The following is a 12,580-nucleotide window of genomic DNA, read 5'->3' as shown; positions in this document are numbered from 1 at the left end:
ACTGATGAGTATGTCCAAGATTTATACAGAAATGAGACGTTGGGATTCGAAACTTTGTTATCAGAAGTAAATCTGGTTTTAATAGGACCAGTGTTTCATTAGTATTGGGAGCTGGAAGGGGCCACTCTCCCTCTCTACCTATGCAAATCAGCTCCAACTTGTCAACTACCAGTTGACCAGATTTATATTTTATTATTTATAGTTATATTATGCCTTAAAGGCCTCTCCTGTAAATAGCTTTTCTAGGAAAAATAATGAAAATTAAAGAGAAAAATTCTTTTGAACCCTCTACCCCATTATCAATCCAGGTTATCCTGCTAGCATATATAGGAGAAAGAATGATCCCGAAGGAAAAAAATTATGTCATTCATTCTAGACGGGGCTATGGCTGACCAAATGAAAGTCAACCAATAACAACCTCAATACTATTCTCCTCAATTCCCTCAATATTGCAACCTCAAAGAAAGAGGAAGCCTCTTACCATTAGGGTTAATTCTTCCACCTGCACCTTTTTCATCATCCAGTCCCTCTCAATAAATTTGCTTCATCAATAAATCCTGTCATTTCATCTGTCTCGTGGATGATTCCAGTGGAGAAATTATACTAAAGGAACTTTACTGGGACTTTTCCCTAAATCTATGAATAGGTTTCCCCTATTCTAAAAATAGTATTTCCTTTGTCCCTTAAGTTACTAATTGCCATTCCTAAATCTGGCAAGTCAGTTTAGCAGACAAAGAAAATATCCAGGCACAGTAGGGAGCAAAAAAAAAAACCCACCACCAAGCCTTTCTCTCAGCCCTAGATGGAGTTTGTCTGGGACCCTGAGCCCAAGAGATTCAGAAACAGCTGCATTCCTCAAATTATAGGCCTTGATTTCAGCTTGGCTCCCAAAACCATTAGCCAGGGAACCAGCCTGGGAGAGAGCAACATAGGTACTCTAGGCTTTTTTTGTTGTTCAGTAGTTTTTCAGTTTGTCTGACTTGCTATGATTCCATTTGGGTTTTCCTGGCAGAGATCCTAGAGTAGTTTATCTTTTCCTTCTCCAGCTCATTTTACAGATGAGGAAACTGAGGGCAACAGGGTGAAGTGAATTGAGGCAGGGAAACACTGCTAGTAAGTGTCTGAGGCCAGTGTTTTGGATCCCATGACCAGTGCTCTATCCAATTCACCACCTACCTGCTCCAGGCTGGGAAGATTAGGAAGTTCTCACCACCAAAGTGCTTGGAATGGTCAAAAGATTCAGAAATAAATGTAGATATAGTATATATGCACACCATTTAATTTGTCAGGGACATTTCCATCTAATTCGCAACTGAACCATCTTATCTCCAGTCAGAATGTGAACTCCTAAAATATGAATAGTTTGTTTTTCTATTTGCATATCTATCATTTAGCAATACTTTGTATATAGTACAATACTTCATTCATTCATTCCTCTTTCCTTTCCCTTTGAAGCCAAATTCTTAGTCTCTTTTTCCTGTCTCCACTTCATTTCATTTTTATTCAACTCTTTAGAATGTGATATTTGCGCCCCAAAAGAACCTGAAATAGTTCTCTCCAAAATTTCTGATGTCATCCTTATTAAATCCCATGGCTTTTTGTTGTTGTTGTTGTTATTCTTTGAAGTCTCTGCAGCATTCATAATCCTGGTTTTCTCTCCTTGGTTTATGTAAACCACTTAACTTTCTACTTCCCAACCCCTAAATGGCATCGACTTTTTAGTAGACATTATTTCTACATTTTCTACATTCAATCTCATCTAATCCCTTGGTTTTAATGATCACATTCATGCACGATCTCTCAATCCAATCTTTTCAGACATGTAATCTCATTTTCAACTGACTGTTAGCTTCTCTGGTTCAATATATCCTACATTGAACTCTCTTCACAAAAGACCTTACCTTCTCCAGAACTTTTCTATTTCTATTGATATCTTAACACAGACCCTGGCACATACTAGGCTCTTAATAAATGTTGATTGCATATATCACCATCTGTACAACCACCCAGGTTCAGAACTTTTTATCTATATGACTCTTTCACATCAAACCCTGTCAGTTCTTCCTTGGCAATATATCTTCAACCCATTCCTTATTATAACTGCTGCAAATACTTTTTACCTCAGGTCCTTTTATCAAACTATTTAACAGCCTCATAATCAGTTTTCCTCTCTAATTCATCTTTAATTCCAAGTACTACCAATCTTTACTCTTTCAAGAGCATTGCTAATGTACCTCTCTGATCTCGTAGAACTCTTTTACTTAAAAACCTCTAATGTCTTACATTGCCTTCTAAAAAAGTATAAACTCCTGAGCTTTAAATTTGAAAAAAACCTAGAATTTGTCTCCAACCTCTTCTCTCATATTCTGTGCAAAATGTACAGCTATCCCCTCCCCCATTCTAATTTTGCAAACTCTTGCTTTTATACCTTTTCTTATGCCATCCCTCTTGCTTGGACATGCTTGTCCAATTGTGATGCTGCTTCTAGCGATCCTTCAGTAACCAAATCCTCATTGTCAAAGTATAATAAGTTTTTCAAAACTATATTCCTAGTCAAAGGTTTTGTTTTTGTTTTTATTTTTAGTTCATGAAAGGAATGCAATGTTGTTTCTCCACATTTAATTATATCCAGAGCTATCTCCAATCATTCTGATTCATATCTGGCCACTGGACCCAAATGGCTTTGGAGGAGAAACTGAGGCTGGTGACTTAGCATAGTACCCCCTCACTCAAATCCAATTCATGTGCATGTCATGACATCACCTCTCTGATGTCATGACTTCTAAAGGAAGGAAGGAGAAACATTACAAACCCTGGAAGACAAATGATTTAGAAAAGAAAACTTGTCCTGCCCTCTTTATATTTTAATCCAGAAAAGAATGTCTTCCTTTAGACAAGATAGCATTCTGTAAGGATGATATTTTGAAAAGATTTTGTGGAATCTTATAGAATGTCCTCCAAGAACATTTGTCTATTCTTGTTTATGTAAAATATCCAGGTCTCCCTCTGTTCAGGTAGTCATTTTATATAGATGACTTCCACCTACCAGCTTTCTTGGTAAATTTTAGAGAATGAACTATATTTTCTGTCATTTTATTTTAACCTTAAGTTTTGAAGGTTTATATCACCAACTACAAAGAAATGATTTGTTCCCTTGGAAATAATTTTTAGCACATTACTTGGATCTCTCCTTTGTAAGAAAATAACTTTATGAAATAAACATGATATGTATTATATGATACAAATACATCTATCTACACTCACCATTATCAATTTCAGAACAAGGTGTGTTCTGTTGAAACCTTATTCTAAGTATAATCTGATGCAGTTTTATTTAATCAAACTAAATATTAAATGTTTAGTATGCAAGGCACTGTGTTAAATGTAAGGAGGAAAAGATATAACTCTCCTCTCAAGTAGTTTACAACTTTTAGCTTGATTTAATGGAAAGAGAACCAATTTAGAATCTGAGTCTGGTCTGAGCCCTTGACTGCTGATCTTCAGCAAGTCATAGAAAGGCAATGTAGTATGGTAATCCAATTGAAGATTTGCTGTCAAATATCCCCAATCCTCACGCACAAACTTCAGTTTATCCATTTAATTAACTCCATGTGCTTACAATTTCCACTCTTTCCTTATAAGCACCCAACACATGCCCTCTGTGATAGTCTAGTTTCTAAATTAATTCAATTGATTATGTGGGTTTTTTTCTTTCTTAATGTTTGCCCCCTTTCTCACTTTGCCATCTCTCTTGGATAATAAGTGACACAAGATTTCTCATTCTCCCCACTTATTGTTCATTTAATATTTATAAGCATGATCAAAGAATTTCTATTTTTCTTCCTGCTTCCCTTCCCTCTTGTTGTTTCTCTACAAGAATGTAAATGTTGTTTATGGAGTCAAACTGTTTATTTGCTTATTTTTCTTATTTCCCCTATGATTGTTGCAATAGAGAAAATCAAATACTTTTCTGTCACTTGGATACCCCTTTTTTTCAAGTTCAACCTTGAGGACAACTGCAATTTCTTCAGGCCATCTCCAATGGGTTTAGCTCAATGGAATGTTCACGTAGGAAATCACTTTTTTCCTTGTGTTATTTAGCATAATCACTTATACAACACTCCTTTTTTTATTTTTAAATATTTTAAAGTTCTTTGTTAAGTTCCTTTGCTCTGAGTCCTTTACTGTTCTATTTTTTTTGAGACTATAGTATTCTATGACTTGCAGTCATATACCATTAATAGAATAATGTAAAATAATGATTGTGAGAAGACAGGGGTGATTAAAAAAGCATTATCAACAGCTTACTTTGTTCCTTCAGTTCAGTTCTAGACTAAATAGTACTTTCAAAATTATTTTTCAATGAACTCATGAGGGTTAAAAATATCTTTCTTGATAAATTAAGCCATTAATTGGAGTTTAAAATTATCCTGGTGAATACACAAAACATTATTTTAGCACGATTATTTTAACATATTTAAATTTAATAACTAGCCCAGTACCACTGATTATGCCTTATTTACCCCTTTACTTCATGGCTTAACTTTTATGATTTGTTAGTACTAATTATTTTTACCCCACAAGCAAACACTAATGATTTGTTTTTATTGTCCAGAGGCAGACATTTAACAAGCCTTTTGAAGTAGTCATTGGTACATGTATTGTATACAAAATCTAAATAAATAAAGCATTTCCTATCAGAAACAAATTGTTCTTTAGTTTGAACTAATATTACCTGAGTCAATACTCCTGGGACTAAGCTATTGTACAGAAAGAATAACAACTGATATAGAAAATAAAATTTTGTTTTATATTTGAAAGTGTTTCTTATATCCAAGCACCACATCTTGATGTTACAAAATGGCAGTAACTACAAAGTAAAATTTAATGTCTTATACTTGTCAATGTATCACTTGAAAATTAAAAAAAATGTTCAATTAATTAAACATGGGGAAAAAATCACCTTAAATAGAAGACTTAATTAAAGGACTCTAAAGGTCACAAGTCACTTGTAGCTACTATCTAGCTCATCTTTGGGCAGTCTGTGAACTTTTTTTTTACTGTTACTCTCAGGGATTAGAGAATGGCAAGGGAACTAATATAAAATTTAAATGTTCATAGACTCAAATAGGAAATGGTACAAAGGCAATACATGTATGTGAAACTGTGTAAAACACTGAAAACATTATAATTTTAAATCTATCAAGTACATTTGTCTAGTTGGTTGTTTTTACTACTCAGAAACTAACTGTTTTTTGGTAACAAAGACAAAAAAGATCAGTAATTAACCTTAAAAATTACCAAAAATTCTAGGATTTTTTTTTATAATCAGGAGTCATGAAGAAGAGTCTACTAGATGCTAAAATAGTAGATGTTAAGGTCAATCCAGGCTTTTGTTTTTAAATATCATTACTGCAAAAACCCCAGTATTTTACAAAGACAGAATACAGCACTGGATTTATTTGTTTTGAAGTTTTTAGTCATCTATTTGTTTTTTTTTATTAGTACATTGTGTCAAAGAACAAATAAGAAGTAGTAAAATTCTCTATTTTTCAAGTTAACCAAATGAAATTAAGTAGCTGAATTCACCAGTTAACCAAAAGGGTTCGGTTGTTAATAAGGTAGAAACAGCTTCATTCCACTTCTATAATTTCTAGTCCATCTCTTTCTTTAACATATATCACAGGACTTAGTACTTTTCCTGAATGAGATTCTGTTTAGTCTTCTCCTTGGCTGTAAAGTTTTCTCCTTGAATTTCTCCTTTTAACCCTATTTTTCTTGTATTTTGAAATAACGGAGTCACTGGTTTTAACCTGCTTTTCTTAGGACTTCATATTAAATGATCCTCCATTTTTGAATCACTGTGTATAGCAGTTACTTGAGTAATAGATTTACTAAGAGAGAAACCCATCTTGAGACAATATCTTCAATGTCTGCAAAAAAATTGGCAAGAAATTTCTATGTAGTTGAAAGACAACATTCACAAATTTTTCTTCAACTTGATCACTGAAAAACTTCTATTTGAAAGAAAGAAACCAGTGAAAATAAGAAAAGCACGGGGTGAATAGAGCACCGGCCTTGGAGTCAGGAGTACCTGGGTTCAAATTTGACCTCAGACACTTAATAATTACCTAGCCATGTGGGCAAGCCACTTAACCCCATTGTCTTGAAAAATCTAAAAAAAAAAAATAAGAAAAGCAGTTACTAATTATTTGCCATGCATGCTTAAGACATAGTATAAAATTGGAAGGAATGTAATACCATTGTGGACCTACAAAATTATAGAAATTACTACTCACCAATTATCTGAGATTTTCATTTTGGGAAGGTTCATAATTTTTTTATGTTGTTAAAATATGACTTTTAAAAATCTGTTTATTTTAACAGGACTTTCTTCGTAAATTTTGAGTTCCAAATTCTTTTCCTTCCTTCCATCCCGACCTCATCATTGAGTTGCAAACAATATATCAATTATACATGTGGAATCATACAAAACATACTTTCAATTTAGCCATATTTTTTAAAAAGGAAGAAAGATAAAGTGAGAAAGTTATACTTCAGTTTGCTTCCAGAGTTCATCATTTGGCTCTCTGAAGGTGATAGCATTTTCACATTATGAATCCTTTGGAACTATCTTGGATTGCTGTATTGATCAAAGTAACTAATTTTTCAGTTGATCATTACAATCTTGCTGTTATTATGCACAATGATCTCCCAGTTCTCAGTTCACTTTGTATCAGTTCATAAAGTTCTTGTCACGTTTTTTGTGAAATCAACCCTCTCATCATTTTTTTTTTTAGGTTTTTGCAAGGTGAATGGGGTTAAGTGGCTTGCCTAAGGCCACACAGCTAGGTAATTATTAAGTGTTTGAGACTGGATTTGAAACCAGGTACTCCTGACTCCAGGGCCAGTGCTTAATCCACTGTGCCACCTAGCCTCCCCCCCCCTCATCATTTCTTAAAGCACAATAGTACTCCATCACAATCATATGCCCCAGCTTGTTCAATCATTCCCTGTTTGATGAACATCCAATCCACAAAATAGCTACTATAAAGATTTTTATACACATAGATCCTTTTTCTTTGATCTCTTTGGGATACAGACCTAGCAGTGGCATTACTTGGTCAAAAGGTATGAAGTTTCAAGTTGTGTTCCAAAATAATTGGATCAGTTCATTACTCCAACAATGATTCATTAGTGTACCTATTTTTTCCCTCATCCCCTCCAGCTTTTGTCATTTCTAATGTGTGGGAAGGCAGTACCTCAGACTTGTTTTAATTTGTATTTCTCTAATCAAAAGTAATTTATGGTATTTTTCATATTATTATACATAACTTTGATTTCTTCTGAAAACTGCCTGTTTATATGCTTTTATCCTTTTGACCATCTATCAGAGAATAGTTCTTACTTTTTACATATGACTTAGTTCTATACTCAGTATATATTTGAGAAATAAGGCCTTTTCCAGAGAAACTTTTGATATTACTACATTGTCTATGATTTTTTTTTTTTAGCAAAATGTAGTTTCCCTGATTATCTTAGGTCGGTTTCTACTTTTGCTTTGAGAGGATTGTTACCCCAGACTTTTGTGGTTCAGTTGAAACATGTTAGATTCTGGTTCAGTTCTTTATTTTTCTGTTTCAAATATGTCTCTTGGAAACAATATATTGTTGGATTCTGGTTTCTAATCCATTCTTTCATCTGCTTGTTTTATGAGTGAGTTCATCCCATTCACAGTTATGATTACTATATATTTTCCTCCATCCTGTCCTTTTTATTGTGTTCCTTCTCAAAATTCTCTTTTGCTTCTCACCATTGCTTCTCTTAATCTGCTCTCTCTTTTCTCATCCCTCCCCCCTTTCTCATCCCCTTCCCCTCCTTACATTTCTATGCACAACCATGTGTATGTGCGTGTATACATATATATGTATATATATCTATGTGTATATATAGATTAGATAGATAAATATAGATATAGATGATATAGATATAGATTAGATACAGATATATAAACATATACATATAGATTAGCTACAGCTACAGATATAGATAGATATAGATATAGATATATAGATATAGATATAGATATAGATATAGATATAGATATAGATATAGATATAGATATAGATATAGATATAGATATAAGTATTTTCTTCCCTCTTTGAACCAAATCTTAGGAGAGTGAGGTTTAAGTACTACCTCCTACCCCCATCATTTTTACCCTCCACTGAAAAGTTCTTTCTTCAGCAATTCTTTAATGAGAAAATTTCCTTCCTTCTACCTCTCTCCTCCACCTTCTCCCAGTGCAATCCTTTCTCACCCCTTCATTTTTTTTGAAGATCATTTCAACATAATTGATTCACATTCATGTTCTCTATGTAAATTCTTTTTAACTGCTTTAGTAACCAACCAACCAATGATAAAATTCTTAGGAGTTACATGGACTATCTACCCTTATAGAAATATAGTTTAGGGGTGGCTAGGTGTCGTAGTGGATAAAGCACTGGCCTTGGAGTCAGCAGTACCTGGGTTCAAATCCAGTCTCAGACACTTAATAATTACCTAGCTGTGTGGCCTTGGGCAAGCCACTTAACCCCATTGCCCTGCAAAAACCTAAAAAACAAAAACAAACCGAAAACAGAAATATAGTTTAAATTATAGAAAAATTATGAAAAATAGTTTAACATTATTAAATTCCTTAATTCCTTATGATTACTCTTTCATTTTTATCCTTTTTATGCTTCTTGGATTTTGTTTGAATTTCAAGATTATTCTTGGTTACAATCTAAGCTGCTTTCAAGAATATCATATTCCAATCCCTCTACACTTTTATCATGGTTGTGTAATCCAGACTGTAGCACCATGATATCTGAATAGTTTCTTTATAGCTGCTTCAAGTATTTTCTCTTTGACCTAGAAGCTCTAGAATTTGACTATGATATTGCTGGGAGTTTTCATTTTGGGATCTTTTTCAATTTCTATTTTAATCTTTTGAACTAAGATATCAGAGTAGCTTTCCCTTGATAATTTCTTGAAATATGATCTAGATTCTTTCTTTGATCATGGCTTTCAGATAGTCTAATTAAAGTCATAAATTAGCTCACCTTGATTTTCCAAGATAGTTGTTTTCCCACTGAGTATTTTGTATTTCCTTCTATTTTTCATACTCTTTGATTTTGTTCTATTGTTTCCTGATGTCTCATGGAGCTATTAGCGTCTACTTGCCCAATTCTAATTCTTAAAGAGTTATTTTCTTCAGTGAACTTTGGTACCTCTTTTTCCCTTTTGTGAATTCGGCTTTTTAAGGAATTCTTTATGCTTCAGTGAATTTTTATCATTAGGCCAATTCTACTTTTTAAAGTTATATTTTGTAAGGGGATAACAGATAGAGTATGTGGCCATGAGGAGTTCATCCTGAGAGTCATTGAGACCTGGGACAACAGGAAGGTCCATACCAGAGTGCTCAGAACTCAGGAAGGAGCTCTGGCCCTTCTCTCTCTTTGTTCTCCTGCCTTTCATCCTTATCTTGTTGAATATTTTCAGGAAGGACCTTTTGTCCTTATCCCTCTGCCTTTCATCCTCATATTGTTCAACTGTCCCAGGAAGGAGTTCTGGTACTTATCTCTCTTTATCTTGTTAAAGATTCCACATTTTTCCAGGATACAGACCTTTTGTGAGGGATGCTGATACAAGGGGACTAGGCTTATATATACCCTTATTTCAACTATGTGAGTCAGAGATGTAGCATATACCTGCAATAAATTCCTTGCTTATCTCTCACTGGCTGACTTTCATTATTGAACATGTGGGACATGTCCGGCGGAGCTCCCCGAAGAGTTGTGTGAAATAAACTGAGACCCGGCTGCCCAGAGTGGACCGCAACAATATTTTCTTCATTAATGTTTTGTACTTCTTTTATGAAGCTAGCTTTTGATTTTCTTTTCATAATTTTCTTGTATCATTCTCATTTAGTTTCCCAACTTTTCCTGTACCACTTTTATTTCTTGAATGCTTCCAGGAAATTCTTGTTGGGTTTGGTCTGATTAGCATTATTTTGGGGGCTTTGTTCATGGTAATTTTCACACTGTTGTCTTCTTCTGAGTTTATATTTTGATCTTCCCTGACACCAAATGGTTAAATTCTTTTTGTTGTTCTTAGATCATTTTTCTGGCCTAGTCTGGATGTTCTGCAAGTTTTTAAGTGTTTCCAGGGTAGTGTGATCCTGGGAGAGGTATCATCACTGCTCTCTTAGTCTGCACTCTGGTTTTTTTTACCCAGGAAAGGGTCCTGGTTCCCTGCAGCCACAAACATGATATTGAATAGTAGTAGTGATAATAGGAATCCTGGTTTCAACCCTGATTTTATTGTGAATGCCTCTAGCCTCTCCCCATTGAATATAATGCTTGTTGATGGTTTCAGATAGATACTGCTTATTATTCTAAGGAACAGTCCATTTATCCTTGCACTCTCTAGCGTTTTTAGTAGGAATGGGTGCTGTATTTTGTCAAAAGCTTTTCAGCATCTATTGATATAATCATATAATTTCTGATAGGTTTGTTGTTGATAATTAGTTATACTAGCAGTTTTCCTATTATTGAACCAACCCTGCATTCCTGGGATAAATCCTACTTGGTCAAAATGTATTATCCTAGTGATAACTTGTAATCATTTTGCTAAGATTTTATTTAAGATTTTTGCATCTATATTCATCAGGGAGATAGGTCTATAATTTTCTTTCTCTGTTTTAACTCTTTCTGGTTTAGGTATCAGCACCAATATTGATGTCATAGAAAGAGTTAGGCAGAGTTCTGTCTTCCCCTATTTTTCCAAAGAGTTTATATAGAATTGTAACAAATTGTTCCTTAAATGTTTGGTAGAATTCATTTGTGAATCCATCAGGCCCTGGAGATTTTTTCTTAGGGAGTTCAATGATGGCTTGTTGAATTTCTTTTTCTGAGATAGGGTTATTTAGGTATTTAATTTCCTCTTCATTTAACCTGAGCAACTTATATTTTTGTAGATATTTGTCCATTTCACTTAGACTGTCAAATTTATTGGCATAGAGTTGGGCAAAATAATTCTGAATTATAACTTTAATTTTCTCCTCATTGGTGGTAAATTCACCTTTTTCATTTATGATACTAGCAATTTGATTTTTCTTCTTTTTTTTTAATCAAATTGACCAGAGGTTTATCAATTTTATTGTTTTTTTTCATAAAACCAACTCTTGGTTTTATTTATTAATTCAATAGTTTTTTTGCTTTTGCTTTTATTAATTTCTCCCTTTAATTTTTAGAATTTCTAATTTGATATTTAATTGCGGGTTTTTAATTTGTTCTTTCTCTAATTTTTTAGTTGCATATTTAGTTCATTGATTTCCTCTTTCTCTAATTTATTCATGTAAGCATTTAAAGATATAATATATCCCCTGACAGTCACTTTGAGTGAATCCCATAGGTTTTGGTATGTTGTTTCACTATTGTCATTATCTAGGATAGAATAATAATTCTTTCTATAATTTGTTGTTTTATCCACTCATTCTTTAAAATGTTTCTAATTTTTCGGTTTCTAATTAGTTTTGAGTGTATATCTCCCTGGCCCCATATTGCATATGATTTTTATTGCATTGTGATCTGAGAAAGATGTATTCACGGGGCAGCTAGGTGGCACAGTGGATAGAGCACCAGCCCTGGAATCAGGAGTACTTGAGTTCAAATCCAGCCTCGGACACTTAATAATTACCTAGCTGTGTGGCCTTGGGAAAGCCACTTAACCCCATTGCCTTGCAAAAATCTAAAAAAAAAGAAAGTTGTATTCACTATTTCTGACTTTCTGCAATTTATTATTAGGGTTTTATGCCCTAGTACATGGTCAATTTTTGTATAAGTGCCATGTACTGCAGAGAAAAAGTATATTCCTTTCTATCCCCATTCAATTTCCTCTATTATCTCTAGGTTTTCTAACAATCTATTTACCTCTTTAACTTCTTTCTTGTTTATTTTATGATTTGATTTATATAAGTCCAAGAGTGGGAGGTTGAGATCTCCCATTAGTAGTTTTGCTGTCTATGTCTTCCTGTAGTTCAGCTTCTCCTCTAAGAATTTGGATGCTATCCCATTGGGTGCATATATATTCAGTATTGAAATCATTTTATTATCTATGGTACCTTTTAGGAAGATATAGTTTCCTTCCTTATCTCTTTTAATGCTATCTGTTTTTGCAGCTGCTTTGTCTGAGATAAGGATTGGCCCCTGCTTTTTTCACTTCAGCTGAAGCAAAATATATTTTGCTCCAACCTTTTACCTTTACTCTATATGTATCTCTCTGCTTCAAATGAGTTTCTTGTAAGCAGCATATTGTAGGATTCTGGTTTTTAGTCCACTCTGCTATTCACTTATGTTTTAATGGAGAGTTCATCCCATTCACATTCAAAGTTATAATTGCTAACTCTTTACTGTCCTCCATGCTATCTTCCCTCTATTTGTATTTTTCCTCTTTTTTCCCCCCATTATCCATATTCCCCAGTATTTTGTTTCTGAATACCACCCCCTTCAGTGTGTTTGCCCTCCTATATCACCCC

The 12,580-nt window shown here is 33.9% G+C and overlaps 1 protein-coding gene across 1 annotated transcript; it reads right to left on the bottom strand.

Annotated features, from left to right (window-relative positions):
• Positions 1-5,518: 5,518 nt before the first annotated feature.
• Positions 5,519-5,911, bottom strand: C1H2orf15 (chromosome 1 C2orf15 homolog). The gene is given in 2 exon segments (XM_074232037.1): positions 5,519-5,719; positions 5,722-5,911. Coding segments are annotated over 2 exon segments (276 nt in total). The 3' UTR covers positions 5,519-5,633.
• Between the last annotated feature and the right edge of the window lie 6,669 nt (positions 5,912-12,580).

Source organism: Macrotis lagotis, chromosome 1, assembly GCF_037893015.1.
Source record: "Macrotis lagotis isolate mMagLag1 chromosome 1, bilby.v1.9.chrom.fasta, whole genome shotgun sequence".
Classification (NCBI taxonomy): domain Eukaryota; kingdom Metazoa; phylum Chordata; class Mammalia; order Peramelemorphia; family Peramelidae; genus Macrotis; species Macrotis lagotis.
This window is presented reverse-complemented; position numbering and strand designations above follow the sequence as displayed.